This window comes from Halichoerus grypus, chromosome 6, assembly GCF_964656455.1.
Source record: "Halichoerus grypus chromosome 6, mHalGry1.hap1.1, whole genome shotgun sequence".
NCBI classification, from domain to species: domain Eukaryota; kingdom Metazoa; phylum Chordata; class Mammalia; order Carnivora; family Phocidae; genus Halichoerus; species Halichoerus grypus.
Window position 1 is genome coordinate 130,016,170 of NC_135717.1, and position 12,355 is coordinate 130,028,524.

At 39.4% G+C, this 12,355-nt stretch overlaps 1 protein-coding gene across 7 annotated transcripts in view; it reads right to left on the reverse strand.

Moving 5' to 3' along the window:
• GRIP1 (glutamate receptor interacting protein 1) overlaps positions 1-12,355 on the reverse strand; it is a 660,303-nt gene that overhangs the window by 179,592 nt on the left and 468,356 nt on the right. For 6 of the 7 annotated variants that reach the window (XM_078076238.1, XM_078076241.1, XM_078076242.1 and 3 more), the window contains exon 2: positions 11,928-12,008. The exons of the other annotated variant lie outside the window; for it this stretch is intronic. In XM_078076238.1, coding sequence (XP_077932364.1) covers positions 11,928-12,008 — 81 coding nt within the window. The remainder of the gene's footprint in view (positions 1-11,927; positions 12,009-12,355) is intronic. 7 annotated transcript variants of the gene reach the window in all.

The following is a 12,355-nucleotide window of genomic DNA, read 5'->3' on the forward strand; positions in this document are numbered from 1 at the left end:
ATCCATTGGCACGAAGAATAGTTCCTAACAAGTAGAGATATAAAAAAAAAGCGGGGGCTACCTTGCAAGGTAGTAAGTTTCCTGTCTCTAAAAATATTGAAGCAGAAGAAGTTAGATGTGGAGTTTCCCATATTGAAAGAGGAAAACAGAAAAAAAGGTGCCATGTGTGCATGCGTGCGCACACGCAAGTGAGTGTGGTAGGTTTAAGTATTTATTAGAGAAAGAGTAAGAGTATTATGAGTTGTACTCATCATTCCATCCCATTATCTTATAATGTTTGATGTATAATAGTGATCAGATCCTAAGGTAAGTGATGAAAGTGGTCTTTAACACAGCCAACATGGACTTCACTGAGCCATGAACGCTGCTAGGCAAAACTTTGTGGGGGGAAATTTTAATAAAGACTTATCTTCTTGAATTTAAGGGACTCTAATCTCAAATTAGAGATAAGTCTAGAATGCAGAAAAATAATTGCAGAGCAGCTTGAAACAGGATGATCTAAACTGCCCGAAAGTTTAATAAAGACACATAACATTCTGGGTATTCATAAAAAGAAATGACCACGGAAGAGAGAAGCTGGAAGAGAGCACCCAGGGGAAATGGAATAGAAAGCGGCAACATGGGGAATCAGCATTAGGTGGGTAAGTTCATTTTATCCTTTTTTGATTTGAAGAGGTAGGGTTTGTAAGAGAGAAGAGGGTTCTATTTAGTTAGAGATCTACAGGGTTGCACGCTAATCCTTGGAAGTTGCCCTAGGAAATCACTCTCCCAGCCTTTGAAATGACACCTTCTCTCTCTACTAGCCTATACCATTCCCTTCACCACCTTATTCTCTGTAATGATCTCACCTCCTATTTCACTAAGAAAATAGTACTCAGAAGAGGACACACGCACGCACGCGCACACACACACACAGAAGAGCACTCACACATCCTCTCAGCAGGAAATCTACCACCTGCTTGCCTTTTTACCTTGGACTGCTTGCCTTGCCTCCTGCTGACTCATCCACTGAATGCTGGATAGTCTCCCTCTAGCCTCTTCAAAGACTTTGTGTGCTTTTATCCCCTCTTCTTCCTGTGTCAATTTCTCCCACTCCACCGGATCAACCATATGAGTACACAAACGCAGTTACCTCTCCCATATTATTATTATTTTTTATTATATTATGTTAGTCAAATTACATATTTTTCTTAAAAAAGAGTCCCTCACTCCCAGGATCACATGTCACCTCCAACAATTGTCCCTTATTTCTACTCCTCTTGATAGTTTTTTTTTTTTGAGAGGTTGAAAAAATTGTCTGCCTTCTCTGCCTCTGTTACTTAAGTACTATTCTCACCTCAATTCACTCAGATCAGGCTTTTGCTCATACCATGTTATTGAGACTAGTCAGAGTCACTAAAAACTCCCTTCTTAGGGAATCTTATGGTTTATTCTCAGCCCTCATCTTATTCATCTTATCATTAATATTTGACCCAATTTCTTTCTCCCTCCTCAGTGACATGTGGTTCTTAGCTTGGATTCCAGGATAGTACATTCTCCCAGTTCTCCTCCTACTGCATCTGTTTTGTTCATGTCTCCTGTTGAAACTTCCTTCACTGCTGACCTCTGAAGGCTGGTGTGCTCCAGCCTCAGGCCTTGGACCCCATCATAATCTATCCACACACCTAAACAATCTCACTCATCCCCAGAGGTGTACATATGGCTGCTGACTCCAAAATTTGTATCTCCACTGGCTTCTCCTTTGAGTTCCCTACTCCCTCTACCACTGATCTAGGCCTTCTTCAGTGGCTCTCTATCTCAGTAAATGGCACCTCTGTTTATCCAGTGAAGAGCAAAAACCATGGACTCATCCTAGACTCCTCTTTTCTTCTCACATTCCACATCTCATTTTTTAGTAGGTTCTTGGGGGTCTTTATTCAAAATTTGACCGTTTTTCACCACCAGCACCTTCATCATCCTAGCTTGACTCACCACCATTTCTCTTTTCTCTCTCTCTCTTTAAAAGATTTTATTTGTTTATTTATTTATTTGTGTGTGTGTGTGTTAGAGAGAGAGAGAGAGAGCACAAGTAGGGGGAATGGCAGGTAGAGGGAGAAGCAAGCTCCCCAATGAGCAAGGAGTCCGACTCAGGACTTGATCCTAGGACCCGAGCCGAAGGCAGATGCTTAACTGACTGAGCCAGCCAGGCATCCCAACTCACCACCATTTCTTGTCTGAAATTCTGCAATGGCAACTGATCTTCCTGTTTCCACCCTTGTCTCCTTCAGTCTATTTTCCATATAGAAGCCAGAGAGATTTTAAAAAGAAAATTGTATCAAACCTCAACTGTTCAACCCTGGCAGTGGCTTTGGGTCACACTCAGAATAAATTCCAAACTCTTACCTTGGCTATAAGCTCTACAGAACCACCTTTGTCTCTCTCTCTCTACAATCTCATTTCTTCCTTCTTCCCTCCCTCCCTTCCTCCCTCCCTTCCTTCCTTCCTTCCTTCCTCCCTCCCTCCCTCCTTCTCTCCCTCCACCCCTTTCTTTCTTTCTGATTTTATTTTTAAATAATCTCTACACTTTTAAGTTACAATGTGGGGCTCAAACCTACAACTTTGAGATCAAGAGTTGCATTCTCTACCGACTGAATCAGCTAGGCATCCCCTGACCTCATTTATTACCACTCTCAGTCTTGCTTCTCTCTTTCTGGCCATGCTGGCCTTCTCTAAGTTTATTTAACAAGCCAAACTTGTTCTGACCTCAGGGCCTTTGCACTTGCTGTTCTTTTGGTCTATACTCCACCTCCTCCAGAACATTATACGGTTTACCCCTCATTTTAGGCTCCCTCAAATGCTATTTCCTCCCAAAGGCCATCCTTGACTTTCCTTGCAAACCCAGAGCCCCTGTCTTTCTGCACCCACTACTTTCTACCCCTTATACTAGTTTATTCCACATTATTGTACTTAGCAAGTCTGACCTTATGTTAGGCACTTGTTGAATGTATATGTCTCCTCCACTAACAGGCCAACTCCAGGAAGACAGAGGCTTGTAGGATATTCCTAGTACCTGGAACAGTAATAGGCACATAGTAGGTGCCCAAGAAGTTGTTGCATAATTAAATGTTGAATGGCTGTATAAGGGTCAGTGTTGATAAAAACTCAGAATGAAAAAATGAGAGATCATGTTAATTATAATGGATTTAGGGAGCAAATAAAAGCTTGGCTGGAGAAAAAATAAAAGCAATGCAGCCAAGTATGCAAGGGTAAAAGGCATGGAATCGATGTGCAAACAGTTTACATTCTATGCAGAAAACAGGAAAGCACCAGAGATGCAATCAAACTCCTAAAAAGAAAAAGAGATTTGGCAGGTGCTGTAAAGTATTTTCTCCCAATTATGATGCAGAAGTCTTGTAACATCATTTTAACACCTAATTCAGTAATAGACTTTAGGAATGTATAAGAATGTTTAATTTTAAAAATGTTTAATTATATACATATATGTGTGTATATATATATGTATATATATATATATATATATAGAGAGAGAGAGAGAGAGAGAGAGAGAGAGAGAGAGAGAGAGAGTGTACATTGCCTGGAGTCAGTCTTTACTCATTTAATCTGATAATGGGGGATACATATGAACTGATTTTAGAAGCCTCTTTGCAAGGTTAAATGCTCTGCCACAGAACAAAGTGATTGATTCTATTTATTCAATGTTATCCTAAAGCTCTGTATTATTCCAAGGTTTTAAAAGGGAAACATGATGGGGCGCCTGGGTGGCTCAGTTGGTTAAGCAACTGCCTTCGGCTCAGGTCATGATCCTGGAGTCCCGGGATCGAGTCCCACATCGGACTCCCTGCTCAGCGGGGAGTCTGCTTCTCCCTCTGATCCTCCCCCTCTCATGCTCTCTGTCTCCCATTCTCTCTCTCAGATAAATAAAAAAAAAAAAAAAAAAAAAGGGAAACATGAAGTATAGAATTACGGTGTTACCAGTTTAAGAACAAGTATTCACAAGTCTGCTTGGCCAATTTTAATTTTTTTCCTTTGAATTGGAAGCCCTGAAAATCACAAATGTATAGAAGAAATTATAGCACAGCCTGAAGCATGGCCGGTTTTCCTCCTCAGCTTCTCCTAGGCCTTTGTTACTTAGAGAAATCATGGTATGATCCCCCTGACTTCAGCCTTCACTCACTGACCCACCCCAATGAAGGGCGCCAGTCAGTTATGATTGAGATGGATTCCCTACATTTTCTGTATACTTCTGAGCACAGGTTCAGGTGGTCTGTAGAAGTCAAAGTCTTTACACCTCTTACTCATTAAGGATTGTCTCCCCCACCTTCTCCTTTTATGCACTGTTCAGGATTCTGGTTGAACTTGATTTTTATCTAGGGTTTGCCCAAGCTCCACTATTTTTCAGGCCCTGTGACTGGGCAAGTTATTTTAGCTCTCCAAATTTAGGTTTGCTCATCTGTTGGAGAAGAATAAAGCAAACTTACTTCCTGAAGGAGTTTTAAGGAAGAAAAAAACAATATTTATCAACATGGTTAGTCCAGTACTTGAAGCATAGCATGAAATGAATGGCAATTAGTATTTTTATAATTATCTATAGCTTCCCTCACTTTTTCTTTCTAGATTAGGTTACTCTTATGATCAATGCATTCTTGTCTATCCCTAAGCTCTGGATTAATATTGTTCAACCTCCTCTTTCTTTTTCAGTATTTCTTTCTCATTTTATAGCAAAAGCCCTAAGTGCCTTCTACTCCCATTCAAATGACCCATGTCTGCACTATGAATCTACAACTACTTAGCAACATACGAACAAAGTACACAGCACTGGGATTCTTGAAGTCATTTCTTCTGAGAAGAATCTCATTCCAAACCAGTGCTTCCTGAAGTATGGTGTATATAAACATTAACGGATGTATCTGAGAGGACATGTAGCCTTTAAAAAAATTTCAGAGTTAGAAATTTTAAAAATTTATGTTAGAAAATATAATTAGTATATCAAAGCACAGATAACAAAGGTTTGGACAAAGCAAAGAAAAAAGTGAATCAATTTAAATTTACTGAAAACCACATTAATTATAGTATAGGTAGAACACAGATACATAGCCAACATTATGAGGATGACGTGTGAGTGACAGAAACTTGGGAAGCTATTCCAAGTCATGTAATAAGAGAATATTGAGGGTTGCTGGAGTTGAGGGGGGTGGGAGGGATGGGTGGCTGGGTGATGGACACTGGGGAGGGTATGTGCTATGGTGAGCGCTGTGAATTGTGTAAGACTGATGAATCACAGACCTGTACTCCTGAAACAAATAATACATTATGTTAATAGTAAAAAAACTTTTTTTTTGCACACACACACACAAAAGGGAATATTGGTGGGCCCAACTGCTCTATTCTACAGTAAATTGTGTAAGATGGTTCTTCACTTTCCCTAGCGCAAATCAATACAACTTTCACCCAGCCTAATTCTCTAAAGTCACTTAATTTAAAAACCCTGATTGAAGGTCTCCCTAACTTGGAAACTGGGAGAATTAATTTTTCTTCAGTGCAAAAGTCACAGAGGGAAAAGGATTTCTCCTTATGGTTCTTGTCCACATATCCTTGAGCCTCCTTGTAAAATGGTCTTCAGACGCTGGGAGGCTGTGCTGGCCATCACAGTCCCTCCGTCTGATTACTATGTGCATCCGGAGCATGATATTGACCAAATGCCACCACTCGGGAGATACCGAGGCACAGTACTAATTCACTACAAATAATTCCCCCCAAATGGCATGCTAGGAGAATTATTGTTTAAAAACTCTTTGCTGCATATGTACCACTTTATTACATTTCAGCCATGTTTACTAAGGTGTGAGAGAAGTTCAAACATAATAGACTGTCATTTTTCTGAATTGCTAATGAGAGCGGCAGCACTGAACACACAAATCAAGCCGGCTCGTCTTGCCCAGTGTTATTGGAGAGCTCAGTATGTACGAGCAGCCACACAGCAAAATGGATCAGTTCTCCGGGGGAAATCTTTAATGTGCACCTGCCATGATAAGTAATAAGTTCTGCCTTGCATCAGTCCATTTATAGACTCTGGTTATTTTCACGTATGTTTTAGCCTTTTTTCCTATAGCAGAACACTTGAATGACTCACTCTCATGTTGTCAATTTTATTGTTAAATTCTGCTCCGACCTTCTGCATTGTGCAGTGTTCTAGGACTGCACAGACATCTTCTGCTCAAATGGAAACAGATAAGGCTGGAGGGAGACCTGTGGCCTTTAAAATTCTCTAGCTTCTAGCTGACTTATATTTCACTCATTAGTCTTGGGCAGCAGATGATTTCCTTAGAAATGTCCTATTTGGTGCAGCCTTAAGGCCCAGGTGAACAGCTGCTGCACAGCATTCCACAAGTCAGAAAATACATGGCAAACAGAGACGGTTAACACTTGCTTTGTAAGAAAGTATACTAGTCATAAGGTAATGGCCTCTGCCCAGAGCAAAGCTGCCTGTTGCTTTGCACCTGCTCTTTCATTCCACACGCACTGACTGAATCCCGACCAGTTGCCTAGCACTCTTCTATGCACTGGACACACACTCGGGAGCAAGACATGGACGGTAACTGCCCTCTGGGAGCTTACATTGGAGGGAATGAGAAAGAAAAAAAACAATAAACTGATGCGTTAATTTCAGAGAGTGCTAGATATAGCACTATGGACAGAACAAACAGGTAGGGGTAGGGACAGAATCTCAGATATCTATGCAGCTACCAATAGTCTTGGTTTTAGCATTGGAGAAATTTCTCGCTAAAGATGTGGTTTAGTTTTGCTCATTTCTTAAATATTCAATAATCAGAACGCTGGTAAACACTGCTGTGTTGTGTTCTTAATGCTGACTGTGAGGGGTTCTGGGAAGGCACATCCCAGACCTGAGTCCCCTTGTCCTGACCTTGGCCACTGCTTGCTTTTGAGGATGCAGGGACAGCCTGACTGAGTAGCAAAGCTGCTTGTCTTTTGCTATTTTCCCGCGTGGGTCCCGCCCTCCCTAATAGCAGAGTTGGACTCAGTATCTTTGGGAAGCATTGGTGCATCACGGCTCCATTCTTTTTTTTTTTTTTTTTTTTGGACTTTTAATCTCTGAAATAAGTTGAAAATTATAAAACTTGTAGGAACACTATGCAGCACTCCTTCATACACACACACACACACACACACATCAGATTTTCTTTTCTAAATCATTTGAGAGTACATTGGAAATATAATGGTCCTTTACCTCTTTTTCCCCAGCTTTATTGAGATGTAATTGATAAAACCATAAGATACTTTAAGTGAACAATGTGGTGACTTGATACACGTGTACGTTGTGCGGTGCCTTCTTTGTATGACATTTCATCTGTGCTCCATTCCACTGACCTTAGTTTGCCATCAGTAGGACTCGCTCATTTTTTGGAGGAACTCAATGGTGGAACCACACAGAAGAAAGGAGAACCAGCCCCAAACCAGAGTACATGCCCTTCATACACCTGAACAATCTTACGGCTATAAAATCCTAGTGTAAATGTCACACTCTATGTGCCGTAATAATGAGAATGTTGACCAATGTAGTGTCAAATTGTGTGTTAACGAAGACTGGGAAATGCTGGACAGAGAAGGCAGAACCTTCCTCCTTAATTCAAGGTTGCCAGGTTCTCTGTGGTGCCAAGGGCCTGGTAGTATTTTCCAGACTGATTTTTCCGTAGGTGTTGACCCTTCCTGGATGTATTCTAAACAGCTTGGGTGTGTACACCTTGGGTAATGGACATTTCAGACTCAGCTCCATCATATTTTTACTCCCCCAGCAAATAATCCAAATGTGAGAAGGAAGAATGACTGATACAGACTTCATTCCATTATGGCCAAATTGATGTGTCTTTTTTTATATTCTAGGAGGAAAAAAAATCTCACACAAACTTTTGTAGCTCATTCTGGCTAGAGTTAAGATAATTTTCCTGGGGCACCAAAGTTTGGAAATACAATAGATGTGAATGCTTGATGTCTTCTTGCATTTGTGAATTGCCCAGAAATCTTTGTCAAGACTAGCGTAATCAAAGAAAGCTATCCTACTTGGAAAGAGGAAGCATGTCAAATAAATAATACATGAACTCTAGGCCTTGAGGTCTACAGTAGTGGCCTATCTTTTCCCTACATTAATATTAGACAGACATAATTAAATCTTTCATCTATCTCTAAGTTGGTAATGCAACAAATTATTGCAAAATGTGTTAAACTAGGAGTCAGTAGAGATTTCCTCCAATAATTTGGACAAACCCTTCAAGTGGTCAAATTTCAGTTCACCAGGAATCTGTCAAATAAATGGGAACAGATCAAGAGATTCTTTTTTTTTTTTTAAGATTTTATTTATTTGACAGCACAAGCAGAAGGAGAGAGAGGGAGAAGCAGGCTCCCTGCTGGGCAAGGAGCCTGATGTGGGACTCGATCCCAGGACCCTGGGATCATGACCTGGGCCGAAGGCAGCCGCTTAACCGACTGAGCCACCCAGGCGTCCCAAGAGATTCTTTTTAATAAACATAGATGTGTGGTAGAATCTGTTACTTCAAAATATCTTTGTACTTGGAAATCATCTTCTCTTTGATTAAAAAAATGGGCAGAAAAGAGATTGAAAATATGACTCCTCAATATTTTTTAACAGACTTAACAGGTCTTTAATCTATATTTAAACTTCAGTGTTGTAGAGACACTCATATGTCATTTTTTTACTATCATCATTATTAAAATTTTGGAAAACTTTATGAAAGGCTAAGGAATCTTTTTTCCTGCACATTTAGTGTCATAAGAGACATGATTGAAATGACCAATTTCCAAATAACATGAATAATGCATTTCCTCTTTATCCAAAGCAAATGTATTTCGCTCCTAAGAGATGTTTAATCCATTCCCTTTTTTGAGAAGAGTAAAGGAGGAGGATGAAAGGATTTACAGTTAGAATTGTCACTTAAGAAAAGACACATATTTGACTTGTGAGTATAAAATAATTGCTGCAGTAATTCTGAGTTTAGACAGGGGATGTGGGTCTTGATATGAATGAAAAGCAAATTATATCTCTGTTAACATTCAAGGTTACCTCTTTGGGACAGAATTATTACAAGTTGCTCCTTGTTATGCCATGAAAATAGTGGAACCCATGTTAAGAAATCTTGTGTATATGTGTACGTGTATAACTATTTATTCCAGGGAGCACCAGGTCTACATTTATAGAATAAGTTTCAAAGAACTAAGCTTTCATAAAACTTGGATCGAGAAGTTTAATATGCCTTCCACTACCTTACACTCTTCCTCCACTACACTCTCACTCCTTCCATCAGAGAAAGTGCTAACACGAATGATCAAATTCAGTCAGCACTGTTGGATTGTTGAGAGTGGAGTTTGGGGGTAGATGTGAGGAAAACCATAGCTCCTTTAAGGTTCCAGCTTCCTTGTGTTTGCTTATGGTATCTGGGGCAGCAAAATGGCTGTAGGGCTGCATCTGCCCTGAGAGTTATCTTTTCACCAAGAAGATCCATGGTCTGCTAGATTAACCAAGAAAGACCTGTTTAGGCCTTCTTTCAATTCCTTGTTGCATTTTTCTCTAGACACAACTTTCCTTGCTACCAAGGTGGTAAAACACCTTTGAGGAGGGTAAGATTGGGAGGGGAGCACAGGAGAAAGGAACAAAGGCTGCAAACTTGCATTTTGCTCTTATGGCTCCATGTGGTCCAATGGAGTTCAACAGGAGAACATTTCAGGATTTTTCAGCTAAAGCTTCCACAATTAATAAAGAGTGCGCATTTTCCCAGACTCTTCCTCTGTGCATTTCTTTCTCATGGACTTGGTAGGGGTAAAGGTAGTAAACAAAGTAGGTGACGGGTCAAGACTTCTGGATGCTGGGTTAGATCTCTCCTTAAGTGACTTCTTGGCCATAGATCAAGGGAGGACACCCCCCCTTTTTTTGTCAGAACAAGAATTAATAGGTACTTTTAAGTAAGACAGTAAAGTCAAGTAAGTAAAGGTTCAGAACTTCAAGTGTTAGAAGTCAGTCGGGAAGCAGTTTCTAAGAAGTTCCTTAATTTTCTCCTTACGATATAGTAAGTAATAATCAGCTATTAACCATTTTGGTTTCTTGGCCCTCTGGCTGGTGAAGTCTTTTTTCTTGGACTGTTCTTAATAAGAGGATTTTCAAGACCCTGAACCCTTCTGGATGCCACCTCATTAGAGATGAACAAAAAGGTGTTTGTCCATGTTTAAACCCTAAGAAAATAAGCCTATGAAGCCTACAAAAAAGGTTTGTGATTCTAAATAAATTGATTCTATTAAACTGATATAAGGAGGACCAAAGGAAAAATTTCTGTAATGAAGAATCACTGTGTGTCATGAACTAAGGATTATGATGAACGACTTCTGTGTACCTAGCATGTAACTTAAAAAACTACTTAATGATCTTAGGGAAAAGTTTAGCCCTCAAACATGTGTTATAATTTAGTAACACTAGAGAACCCATGAAAAGAAAACAAGATTATAGTCAGTGCTTTTGTTCAACATCACATAAAGTGGTAAGGACGTTAGGAAGTCTCTTCCCTCTTTCCAACAGAGGAGTAGTGCATACCAGGTAATGCAGAGAAGCCAGGAAGGAATTGATGGATAACTGGCATTCCTGAACTTCAAACTTTGGGTACTTCCTTACTGCTGACAAGGAGAAAGTAGAGAACACAGCCCACAGCTGACTACAGTAGTTTTTCTAAATGTGACTAGCATTAAGAATGATGTTTTATAGAATGGAATAGAAGAAATCTCAGCACTGGGTGATGCCATCCAATTACAGAATTCAAATTACTTTAGAATCTTCAAAGCACACAAACAAGGATGTATAACATATTTACAGCCTCTTTATAAGCCATGAACTTTCATAATGAATCCAAGCCTTCAGAATAAGAATAAAAATAACCACATGTCATTCTTATAAAAGTAAATAATAATCATTAGCAGGGTTGCTCAGAAACTGGACTCATATTGCTCTTATTCAAATAGAAAAAATCCCCGTTTCACTGACAGACTTTGCCAAACCATTCAATTTAATGTTGGAAACACTGCTTTATTTCTGAATTGTTACACTACTATGCTCTAAAATCCCATAGCAAAGGTTTAGTGGTACTCAATTTACTCGTATAAAATATATAAAGACATTATTTTTGATAAATGTCTAAATGTATTAATGGTTTTAACCCTTCTCTTAAGTACAGTTGCTTCCATGAGAGCTTTTCCATGGATTAACTAGTTTACATCAAGCTTGCATAGTATTTTGAATTTTTCTCCTCCTTTAGAACTTTTGTGTCATTCTCAAACTCAAAACTTGAAAATATTGAAGTTTTGGAGTAAAGGTATTTTAAGATATTTGTCCAAAATATTTTGTTTAAAAAACAGGTATCACTTATTGAATTAAAGAATCCTAATCACAGCTTCCTAAAGAGACAAAGCCCCAGAATTTTACAAGAGTTGCCCAGTGGAAGTAAATCCATGTTCAAAGAGCTAAGAAGAAAGGACCAATTTGTTATTCAGTAAATATATGTTCTGCCACAGCAATTTTGAACCCCTTTGTTCTGCCTTGTATGTCTTAGTAAAGAAATAGATGCTGCTGTGAAAGTCACCCCCTGGAAACAGAGAAGAGAGTAAGCAAATGAGTGAGAGCTGACATAACTTCAAGTCATTTTACAAAGGATTTGCACATAAGATGATTTCTCACAAGTTGGCAAGCTTTTCCAAAGTCTAGCTGTTTTGAATATCCTTTGAACAAGTTGTGTAGAATGCAGTCTACACCCTATGAAATTGCATTGATTTTTATTACCAAGTTGGAACTATTTAGGATCACCAAATAACAGGGTTCAAAAGTAAAACAGCTGAAAAATCCAACAGTCTGGTCTAACCTGGGATGCTCTGTCTCCTCACAGCCAACGCTCCATCAGGCGGCTTTGTCTGGCTGGCGGATTTAGTGTAGGGGCTCTCATCTGCAAAGGTACAATGAAGCGTTTGGTTAATTTCCATCCAGTTTCTAATGTAGTGAAGATCTTTTAATGGACTGCAATCCTTCTGCCAGAGAGAGGTGATATGGTACGGGATAGGAGAAAGAGTCGGGAGATCTGAGTCTTAACCTTGACTTAGCTGTGAGACAAGTCATTTAAAATGTTCTGAACATTCGTTTTCTCACCTATAGAAGAGGGAGATACTTTCTCATCTACCTCTTAGGAATGTCAGGATCAAGCTATAGTGTACATGAAGGCATAAAAGGATAAGAACTATGCAAATATAGTGTACAAATTATTTGTCTTTCACCTAGATTCATTTATAAATAAGT